The sequence below is a fragment of the Biomphalaria glabrata genome, chromosome 5 (assembly GCF_947242115.1).
Source record: "Biomphalaria glabrata chromosome 5, xgBioGlab47.1, whole genome shotgun sequence".
In the NCBI taxonomy this organism is placed as follows: domain Eukaryota; kingdom Metazoa; phylum Mollusca; class Gastropoda; family Planorbidae; genus Biomphalaria; species Biomphalaria glabrata.
This window is the reverse complement of record NC_074715.1, coordinates 32,264,765-32,276,687: the sequence shown is the minus strand read 5'-3', so window position 1 is coordinate 32,276,687 and position 11,923 is coordinate 32,264,765. Positions and strand designations below refer to the sequence as shown.

Here is an 11,923-nt window from a genome sequence, read left to right as displayed (position 1 = left end):
GGTTCGAACCAGGGACACGGGAGAACAGGGTTCGAAGCAGGGACACGGGAGTGCAGGGTTCGAACCAGGGACACGGGAGTGCAGGGTTCGAAGCAGGGACACGGGAGTGCAGGGATCGAACCAGGGACACGGGAGTGCATATCATAAGACTAGGAAGCGCTTTTCGGAAAAGAGATGGTAGTGTAGCTGTAGGTTACTTCACTTAGAGTTATGAATTTCCACAGTTTTCTCCCTTGGACAAGACAACCTCCTGTTAGAGTCATTAAAAAAGTCAAACATACTCAGAGGTTATGTTGGTAGACAGTGAAGTTTCTATTAATCATAAAGCAAAAATAATAACAACAATGTATGCATGAATAACAAAATGTTTACATATTATTTCAAGGCAATCATAGAAGAGAGAGAGAGAGATGTGTGTTGGCCTGTACGTGGGTGTAAGACTTTAACATTATGATTAGAAGAAAACAATAGAATGGCATGTCAAAGATCTGGTGTATTATATGATATACATTATTATGCATTAAAACAAGAGAATACGGTCAGAATACCAATCATACTTATGACATTAGTTGTGACATAAAAAGTGTAATTTCAAATAGCCATACATTTCAACTTATCCAGAATTAAACATTGAAGTAGATATTACTGTCTAGTTCATTGAATCACATAATTTAACCAAAAACAAAAAAGATCACAAATAGTCACCAACATGATTTATTTTTTTCTTGGCTTTTGACGTTGAGTCTTTATCATAAAACGAAACAATTGTCCAGTTGTCACATCTACCATTACGATTCTATATGTTAAGGGTTTGATTTTTAAAGTCAGTGGATGTCTTGATTGTTTAAAATCTTTGCGTTAGTTAAAAAATCTACTTTTATCAACTCACTCTGTCTGCCTGTATCTTGTACAAGGTTAGCTGTTCCACTTCCAGGTATCAAATCACATATTTTAATATTTTGCTTATTAATGATGGCTGTATTTTTAATTCGCCCCTGATATGCTCAGCAGACTCATGTTACAATTGGCCACTGATATGCTCAGCAGACTCATGTTACAATTGGCCACTGATATGCTCAGCAGACTCATGTTACAATTGGCCACTGGTATGCTCAGCAGACTCATGTTACAGTTGTTTTCATTAAGAACCAAATATAATACATACATGAGGTCTCTTTGTTAGGCATAAAATATATATTTATATCTCCATATGTATATATCTATATATGTCCGCATGTTCCATACCGGAATAGGTCTACAAGTATATGTTAGACATAACCCATATGTTTTTTCACAATTTATTAAAAAGTCTAAAAATATTACATTTCAATACTGAATAACATATATTAAGCAATATAAACATACAATAGCACATTTTCAAACATTTTTTTTTAAAACAACCTCCCTGACATTAAAAAAAATAAATGTATTATTAAAAACTAATCTTTTTAACATAGAAGAAAAAAAATGTGCATTAACATTCATATTAAAAGTTATGTCATCTTTTTATCACAACCTTCAGATCATATATGTACAGAATAATACAGATACACCATCGAATCAATGCTGAGCATACAAATTCATAACACTGTCGATCAGATGTACAATTTCAATATAAAAGCACCTAATTATTGCATAAGTAATTACAGAAATAAATGGCAACATTAAGTTTTGCTTTAAAAAAAATACATGAATAAAAAGAAAGGCTTTATATTGCAAAAATCTCTTTACGTCAAGAAGCGGAATAATGCAAGCAATAACAAGAAAACAATCTGACTTGTAAGGGGAGGTCACACTGTAGTGTATTATAATCTTTGGTAATTTATCAGTTGTAGGACTTGACTCGCCGGGCTGGTTGTCTGCAAGTAAACAAATAATTAAAAAATAAGCCTACATAATGAATGAGCATATAAGCAATAGTATTTCTTATGCGACATGGTCAATAAGAATTATATTGAGAAGTTGTCATTCAACTATGTACTAAGAACTAAGAATTAATATATAAAATATACATCTCATCCCTTATAAGGGCGGCTAGCGTGAGAATTATTAGCCATATGTCTCCAGTTAAATAACTGATAAATTTATTGTATAAATCAGCAATGGACCAAAGTCTGATTCATGGCCCTTTTGCTTATCTAAATGAATAGAAATTGTTCAGAAATTCTTTTCTAGAACAATCAAAAAGTTGAACCGCCTACTAGCAATAAAAAGACATAGATGACCTTTCAGGAGACTTTCACATGTAGCAGTGTTAATGTTGTATGTAAGGTAACGTTGAGAGCTATGTTTCTCAAAGAGTAGGCCTACTTTTTAGAATGCTGTTAACTGTGTAACGTATGATAGATAAATGACAACTCTAAATTAACGAAAGCCTCAAAAAAAGTATTGATAAGACACTTACTTGACTGCTGCCAGTTCGTCAGGTAGTAACTCGGACTGGGATTCCTTTTTCTTCAACCATTTGGGTTTAGGTATCTCTTTACTGTTTCTTACTGGTGACTCGGCACTAAAGATTCCAGAAGAACCTTCGTCGTCTAGGGCGCTGGAACTACTTCGGGACGAGGAGCCGTCAAATGCTTCATTTCTTTGAGAGGCCGCCGAGTTAGCGCCCCGGGGTTCAGTTTGCTTTCTGTTTTTTCTATCTCCAGATGTAGTGGGTACATTGTTAGTGTGAGCGCTCTGCGCGTTAGTCTGTGGGTCATTGTGTCTGAGCTCTGACGAGGGTCTGACTGGAACGTCGTGAGTACGTGTGCTGGAAGATGTCGGTACGTTTTGTTTAGTCCTCGTGTATTTACACGTGTTGACGGATTCTGAGACACAGACTGACTCTGTGGGCATGCTGGAAAAGCAGTTGTCGTCCGTAGTAGAGTACTTCCGTTTGTCCAGCATATCGTATGTCTCGTCAAACACGTCATCATACTCGTCCATCTCTTCTGGATGGACGTCCGCGTGGTCGTGAGGGTTGGACAGCACGCGATCACGCTTCTTAATTTCGTCCGTGCCCAGGACCCATTCGCCGGAGGCGGCGCTTGGGTGTCGCCCTGACCTGTCGTTATGGTTAGGGCTTTTAGTGGATTTAACACTGGCTGTTGACTTCAGTGGCTCCCTAGGAGGGTGCCGGTGCTGTGAGAGTCGGAACACCCCAGATCTCCCCAAGAGAGACGAGGACTCATTGCAGGCGTCTTGAATTCTTTTTCTGTTGAAAGAAGAGTTGAGCTCAAATCTTTCACAGTTTTTTTCCTTAGAATCTTTGGAAGGCATCAAGTCTACATCATGAGCACATCTATCATTCTCCAGGTGTTCGTGATTTTCACAAAGCGCGGGTTGGCAATTAGAGCATAGAGCTCCGTCTCCTTGCAGACAACGGAGATAATCAATACATTTTGAGTTTTTGGAATTCCTATCCTCTGATTTGTTGTTCTCTTGATCTGGGCAATGTTTCCCATGACAATCACTGCTCTCCCTATCGGGAGTCTGCTCCTTCAGGCCTAGTTTTTCTAGGTAGCAGTCTCTGCAGAAGACAACCGCCTGGGCCTGGCACACCACGCAACTACTGACGTTGCCGGCACTGTAGCTGTGAGACACTCGGCCCCCATAAGACTGGGCCTTGGCCACATCAGGGAGCATCATGCTGAGCTCTCGGCGGCCCGTGTTGACCATCATCACGTCCGGAAGAGACATTGCTGCTGGGATAGCTTGCTGGATGGACTTTCGCAGACTGAAATGTGAAAAACAAAATGAACAAGCTATTAAAGTACATCTGTGAAGCCCATTACAATATACATGGGCTTGTAGTATGAGGGCTAACATGAACTGCCTAAAGAATCTTGTTTAAAAATGATTATATGTATGTGTTTACAATAGACATACTTTTTTAAGCCCAATTGCAGGCATTCAGAAAGCACTTCAGAACAAGTTTTTATTGTTCTTTTATCAAATTTATTTGGGTAAGACCAAAATCCACAGGCTCGTACATATATCTAGACTGAACAAGTTATCTGTTATAAGTTTGCTGTAATGGTATTTGCTTTAAACTGTAGTAAAATTTTGCAAGCATAGCCGTCTTTAGCTTGAAATATTGATATTTAACGACACCCTCTCTCGAGACCTCATTGTGACTTATCGACTTATCTCAGTTCTATACAAAGGCTGTATTACGTTTTGTTTATTTCAAATAATTTTTCTTTAGATAGAAAAGTCACAAAGATAGTTTGTGTGAAAATACAAACTCAGAATCGGTACCCAAAGTGGTCCAATTGGGCAGGTAAAAAGGTTAGGTTTTAATACTTGACCTATCAAAAGCTATGAACTACCAACTATTTCTCCATCCAAAAAAACAAAAAGAGACGTGCTCGTGACGAAAGGGCTACTGATACTGTTGTATTTTTTTAGTTCGTCTGACGACTTGATAGTACAGGATACGAAGATTCATTAATGTTATTATTATTAAAATGTTATAATTCATATGTGCTTAATGATCTACTTTTGTGGAAGATATAGTTCAATGTGAACATGACCTAACTGATGTTATGGACTGATTATCTAATTGATGGTTTTGTAAAAGGCCAATCTTTAATCCGAGGTCTCAATAGAAAAAAGTATTATATTTAATTTTACGCAAGGGAGTATACATTCGGAGTACATAGTAGACATACCGCTTATTAAATTTGTTTAAAATTATATCGACATACATACATACAAAACAAAAGTAAACACTTTATAATGTAAGTAGCCGGTATAACGAAAACACTTAATACTAATATTTTTATAAATTATTTTTTTTGTAAAAAGGATACAATTAATATTTGTATTCTAAAAATATACAGAAAAATCACCTCCCTCATTTATATGATCTCCATTGTTTCTTACTATTAATAAAGAATACTTGTAATTAAAAAAAAAGGGAATGAAAAAACTGCTTGCATATTTAATTCATATTTAATTTTTAAAATTAATCGTTTCACTTAGAAATAAACGGACGAACGGACAGACAGACCACACAGAACTAATAGCGACTATTCCCTTTCGTGGACCGCTAAAAAGGCGTAAACGGAGGTTAAGGTCAGTGTAGCTCCTCAATGAGGTTAGGAAGTCATATAAACAGGTGACTGTAGCGCACCCCCTGGTTTATGAGGCCTCAGTATACAACCTTCTAAACCGCAGGTAAATCCGGCACTAAAATTAACGCAGGCCACATTTCCAGCAAGCGAAGGTTTTCAAGATGTGTGTGTCGTGAGTTTGAAAGTAATCTCTAATGAACTCAACATGCAAGCCACAAATATTTACGGCATGTCTCAGGTATTTAGTTACACCTAAACACTTGGCTATTTACTACTTATCAGCATCTCGGTTGAGCAAGAGCTAAGGGAGTGAACTATGGTTGTAATACAAGACCACTGCACTATGCTCCTAAATGTCAACCGAATATGAAAACTTTCGACTGACAGTCAGGAGAGAATAGAACTTTAAAAGTGCAAGACCAAATGTATCAGTGCTTGACAGTGGTTGTAGCAAGACACTTAATACAAGTAGATTTCTATTATAACAGAAGAATGGTTGCAGACATTGACTCAGCCTTGTAAATGGGACATGGAATGTGTTGCCTGAATCAGCCAGGAAAACCAACGACTTAGCAGAGTTTAAATCACTGATTAACATGCATGACTAGATTGACACATGAAATGCGTAGGGCGTACTTATCTTCACTTTAGATGTAAAGTCTGTAACTTACACGTCATAGCCACAGGCTACAATCCAGACCAATCGTTAGAGAAGGTCTCAACAATCACCTGCGACATCACAACCTGTTGGCAGTGGAGACCGATAGCTCGTTGCCACGTTGTACAGACCTGTGACGTCACAACCTGTTGGTAGTGGAGACCGATAGCTCGTTGCCACGTTGTACAGACCTGTGACGTCACAACCTGTTGGTAGTGGAGACCGATAGCTCGTTGCCACGTTGTACAGACCTGTGACGTCACAACCTGTTGGTAGTGGAGACCGATAGCTCGTTGCCACGTTGTACAGACCTGTGACGTCACAACCTGTTGGTAGTGGAGACCGATAGCTCGTTGCCACGTTGTACAGACCTGTGACGTCACAACCTGTTGGTAGTGGAGACCGATAGCTCGTTGCCACGTTGTACAGACCTGTGACGTCACAACCTGTTGGTAGTGGAGACCGATAGCTCGTTGCCACGTTGTACAGACCTGTGACGTGGCAATGAGCTATTGGTCTCCACTGCCCATAGATTGCAACGTTGTACAGACCTGTGACGTGGCAATGAGCTATTGGTCTCCACTGCCCATAGATTGCAACGTTGTACAGACCTGTGACGTGGCAATGAGCTATTGGTCTCCACTGCCCATAGATTGCAACGTTGTACAGACCTGTGACGTGGCAATGAGCATTGGTTTCCACTGCCCATAGATTGCAACGTTGTACAGACCTGTGACGTGGCAATGAGCTATTGGTCTCCACTGCCCATAGATTGCAACGTTGTACAGACCTGTGACGTGGCAATGAGCTATTGGTCTCCACTGCCCATAGATTGCCACGTTAGTGTTGAGAACCACTAGGACGATTGGTCTGGCTACAGTTGAGAACAGACTAGACCAGTGTTTCTCAAACTGTGTGCCGCGGCACATTAGTGTGCCGCCGAAGATTTGCAGGTGTGCCGCGGGAGTTTTCCGAACGCCACGCGTGCAGCGTTACACAGGTCTGCCTACTATTAAATTTTTATTTTACGTTGCGATGACATCCCCACTTGTAACGATCAGTAATAGAAGTGGATCACTCCATATTGACGGAAAGGGGTGTTAGCTATTCAGGTTATGGAATTGTCCACTATACATATACATACATACATAACACTCAAATGTAGGCCGCCTTAGCAGACGCACTGCAGTTCTTGTAACGATAATAATAAGCGATGTGTTTCATGTAAATTGTTTAGATGTATGCTATTAATAACAAATTATCAATAAGCGTTATTTATTATCCATGGAGAAATACGTTAGCAAGAATGAAACTGCGAAAGCGTTCAATGAAAAGCAAGGAACCAAACGAAGGTACAAAGAAGATTACTTCGGATATGGTTTCATATCTTCTGGACCTGAAGATGCTCCATTTCCATTCTGTCTGATCTGCAATGCAACTCTGTCGAATGAGGCGCTTGTTCCAAGCAAATTGAAGAGACACTTTGGAAACAACCAGCTGTAAAAGCGCAACCGAAGGAATACTTTGAAAACGTCATGGCTCAACAAAATAAACAAGCTAAGAAACTTACGAACTACCTAAAGCTGCCAGAAAAGGGATTGATTGCAAGTTATAAGGTTGCTCAGTTATTAGCAAAACGCAAGAAAGCACACACAGAGGCTAAATCAGTCATTGCACCAGCTTTAGCAATAGTTGTTGAAACTATCCTTGGACCCGATGCCGCCGAAAAGTTAAAAAAGTTCCTTTGTCAAATGATACTATCTCGCGCAGAATTGAAAACTTATCGTCAGATTTACAAGATCAAATTTGCGAACACTTCGACGTGACTGACGATGAAGTGTCTCTGCTGTGGTCTTTTCAAGTTGAATCCACTGACGTTAGCGGCAAAGCCCAGCTGCTAGCTTTTATTAGGTTCATAAAGGATGTAAAATGTGTCAACGAATTCTTATTTTGAAAAGATTTACCAACTACGACCAAAGACGAAGATATTTTCAAAGTGGTGAACGAAAACATTTTGCTATTCAAACTACTGTGGAAAAACTGTGTCAGCGTTTGCACCGATGGCTGTCTTTCCATGCAGGGAAATAGAAAGGGATTCGTCACTCTTGTGCGTCATGAAAATCCAAAGTATTAGTTGTTTACTGCATGATCCACAGATAAGCTCTTGCATTCAAATCTTTGCCGAAAGATTTGATGTCTGCTCTGGATCAAGTGATTGAAGTTGTAAACTTCATCAAATCTCGACCGCTTGCATCCCGACTTTTCTCAGAGCTTTGTGAAGCAATGGATTCAGACTACAAATATCTCCTGTATCACACTAACGTTCGTTGACTCTCCAGGGGAAAAGTGTTAAAGCGTGTCGTCCAACTCAAGGCTGAGCTGATTTCATTCTTGGAGGCTAAAAAAAAAAGACTTTGGATTTTCTATTCATGACGAGATCTGGTGGGTTAAAGTGACATTTCTCTGTGATTTATTTAACAAATTTCATTGAATTTAAGTCTTCAAGGACCATCGGAAACCATCATCACTGTTCCTCAAAACTGAAGTCATTTGGTGAAAAATTGTCTTTGTGGCAAAGTAGACCTCAGAGCGCGAAAGGACTGCTTTCCTACTTACAATGAATGTGTTTCAAATAAAGAAATCACCTCCGAAATTCTGGACACTTTGACACACTTGCAGTCAGCATTGCAGCATTACTTTCCAACAGTTGGAGGTAAAGAGTATGGATGGGTCAGCTATCCATTTGGAAACAATGAAGCTACAAATCTGACAACTGAAGAAGCAAAGCAGCTCATTGATTCAAAAAACGGTGCAGTTCTTAAGTCAAGTTTTTCCGAGAAAAGCCTGGATGTGTTTTGGATTTCAATCAAGTTATATCCTGCAATCAGTTTAAAAGCATTCTTCCATTTGCATCTTCATGGTTTTGTGAGTTGAGATTTTCAGCACTGACTGAAATCAAGTCTAAGAAAAGAGAGAGACCTCTTACAATAGACGATGAAATGCGATTTGTTTGTAGACTCTGAAGGCTCGATTAGATCGCATTTGCTCTCAAAAACAGGCACATCCTTCACATTAAATGTAATACTTAAAAACAGGTTAAATCTTTTTTTTTTCCTTTGTATTATAAAACAACTGTTGCTCTTCGTGGTGTGCCGCGAAATGTTTGTAGTTTTTTTACTGTGCCGCCAGACAAAAAAGTTTGAGAAACACTGGACTAGACCCAACGAACTGGCGACATGTCACGTTATTACAACATAGTTTCTACGCATGTTCACAAGAGAGGTTCTCTAGATCTGCAGTATGTTCTCTGTAGTAGAAAAGCAGAAAACCCTTCTTTATTTCATTGAAGTTACAAACTAATGAAAGTGAAACATAGTGACTCAAGGTTTACATGTAGGTTCTAGTTCCATAAATGCCACGCATACCAACACGGCATATTTATTCTGCATTAGTACTACTTATCATGCTATATCTTCACATTGGACCTACCTATCAGACATAGACTCCTCAATATTTCCCCCAACAAAATTATTTCTGTGACACAATTGATGCCTGACATGGACATACTGCTGTCTTCTGCCTACAGGCAACTGGCTGTAGAAGTTTAAGAGAAAACAGACATTAGAACGTGAACTTGGGCAAGCAGAAATTGTAATTTTTTTTTTGGAAAGGGAAAAGGGGGGGGGGGGCTTCATGCCTATTATTGTTATGTTGGTGGACACCGAGAGTCGATATTGTGTCCAATTTATAGGGGAGATATTGTTTCCAATTTATAGGGGAGATATTGTTTCCAATTTATAGGGGAGATATTGTTTCCAATTTATAGGGGAGATATTGTGTCCAATTTATAGGGGAGATATTGTGTCCAATTTATAGGGCAATTTATAGGGGAGATATTGTGTCCAATTTATAGGGGAGATATTGTGTCCAATTTATAGGGGAGATATTGTTTCCAATTTATAGGGGAGATATTGTTTCCAATTTATAGGGGAGATATTGTGCCCAATTTATAGGGGAGATATTGTTTCCAATTTATAGGGGAGATATTGTTTCCAATTTATAGGGGAGATATTGTGCCCAATTTATAGGGGAGATATTGTTTCCAATTTATAGGGGAGATATTGTGCCCAATTTATAGGGGAGATATTGTTTCCAATTTATAGGGGAGATATTGTGCCCAATTTATAGGGGAGATATTGTTTCCAATTTATAGGGGAGATATTGTGCCCAATTTATAGGGGAGATATTGTTTCCAATTTATAGGGGAGATATTGTGCCCAATTTATAGGGGAGATATTGTTTCCAATTTATAGGGGAGATATTGTGCCCAATTTATAGGGGAGATATTGTTTCCAATTTATAGGGGAGATATTGTTCCCAATTTATAAAGGAGATATTGTTTCCAATTTATAGGGGAGATAAATAGTCAATAGTAAATAGTTGTGCATTGTTTGTATCCTGAATAGTACTGTAAAATGTATACCTGCTGAATGTAATTAAATACATAACAGTTTCAGTTGATTAATATATCTCATAAGCAGGTCACTGTTTGACCTCTGCATTCACTTCATAGTCTGTTTGTTTTCAAAATATTTTGTACTTGAATGACGATTAATTATTTTATTTTTTATTATTATTTTAATCGCGAGTTAAAAATCCTTCCATATCACATAAAAAATCGAAATTCGCTCAAGGGAAATAAAAGCCACAGTAGTCTCCCTTTAACAATGTCCTTTGAGGATATATTTGTGAGAGATAAACTGCAATGCCAATAATTATTCTGGTTATTCGGGTTGTTGTTTTTAATCCGTCACAGTTCCTTATATTTTATGTTATGCTTATTTTTAAGGACATTTCAGGACAGTAAATCCGTATTCCAAACATGGCAGACATAAACCCGCTCGTCAGTGAGTATAATCGTACTGATTATGGGATTAATCAGATTTAATCCTCACATATTCCCGACATTTAGTTATGTATGTACCACCTGCAATTTTTTTCGTCCTGTACACAATAAACATATGCACTGTGTGTTATTTAATAGGTGTAAGGTACTAGTCCTATTGTGAAGGGGAGGATGCAGTGCAATGCATGGTGAGAATGGACGTAGAGTTTTTATAAGTTTTTATTTGGGTCTGAAAGAGTTACGTTCCTTTGTTTATGAAGTGTATCCTAGTTTCTAGATGTTGAAGCAGAGAAAGTCAAGAATTGATAGACTCGAGTGAATCCTTGTTTCTAGATGTTGAAGCAGAGAAAGTCAAGAATTGATAGACTCGAGTGTATCCTTGTTTCTAGATGTTGAAGCAGAGAAAGTCAAGAATTGATAGACTCGAGTGTATCCTTGTTTCTAGATGTTGAAGCAGAGAAAGTCAAGAATTGATAGACTCGAGTGTATCCTTGTTTCTAGATGTTGAAGCAGAGAAAGTCAAGAATTGATAGACTCGAGTGTATGTTACAACTAGCACTCATAGTAAAAGGATATTTTTATTTTCTTCTATCAGCTAGTATGTAAAGGCCAGATTTTTTATGAATTGGTTTGCATGACTTAATTACGAAGGTTCCATAAAACAAAAAATACATTATTTGCCCAAAGGGCTTACTTTATTTGCCTCGAATGTCTAAATGATTCCACCACCCCCCATCACATTTCTATATCTCTCCCCACCAGGTATCTGCTAATTCGTTAACTATATCTGTCAAATGTCTTATATGTCATGCAGTATTTCAAATGTCATATCTGTCTTGTCATATGTCAAATGTGACATGGAACATAGGGATACGATAATTGTTTCCCAAACCAGTTTTAAAAGTTGCATGCTTTTATTTGGCATGCATGGAATAAAAAGCATGTCATTGTTGACTCGAAGTAGCTTCTATTGATGACTCGATCAAATCCTACCTAATATTTGGTCTCTTCCTTAAGTACCTCTTCCACCGACAGAAAAATTTCTTGACTTTAACGATGAGTGTCCGCCGTAAAATGACATACAGCCACGGGTTTAATGTCTGATTGATGCTGGCCAGTCGGATAGCTACCAGACCCAGCACGTGGTTAGCGGTGCCACTGGACGCCATGGCCAGGGTCATTGAGATGTGGACCTGGAGAGAAGAAATATGAGGGTCAGGTTAGTACATAGAGGTCAAATGGTTTGAAAACAATCGCATATAAATGACAATATTAATTTCTAGTCTGTTATTTACC

At 38.5% G+C, this 11,923-nt stretch overlaps 1 protein-coding gene across 2 annotated transcripts in view; it reads right to left on the bottom strand.

The window, feature by feature from the left end:
• Positions 1 to 288: 288 nt before the first annotated feature.
• The window catches only part of LOC106066069 (uncharacterized), a 107,057-nt gene continuing 95,422 nt past the window's right edge, over positions 289 to 11,923 (bottom strand). For both annotated transcript variants that reach the window (XM_056029711.1, XM_056029710.1), the window contains exons 7-10: positions 11,621 to 11,820; positions 9,211 to 9,315; positions 2,405 to 3,721; positions 289 to 1,859 (exon numbers count right to left, since the gene is read on the bottom strand). In XM_056029711.1, the coding sequence (XP_055885686.1) occupies positions 1,826 to 1,859; positions 2,405 to 3,721; positions 9,211 to 9,315; positions 11,621 to 11,820 (1,656 nt within the window). In that variant the 3' untranslated portion in view covers positions 289 to 1,825. The remainder of the gene's footprint in view (positions 1,860 to 2,404; positions 3,722 to 9,210; positions 9,316 to 11,620; positions 11,821 to 11,923) is intronic.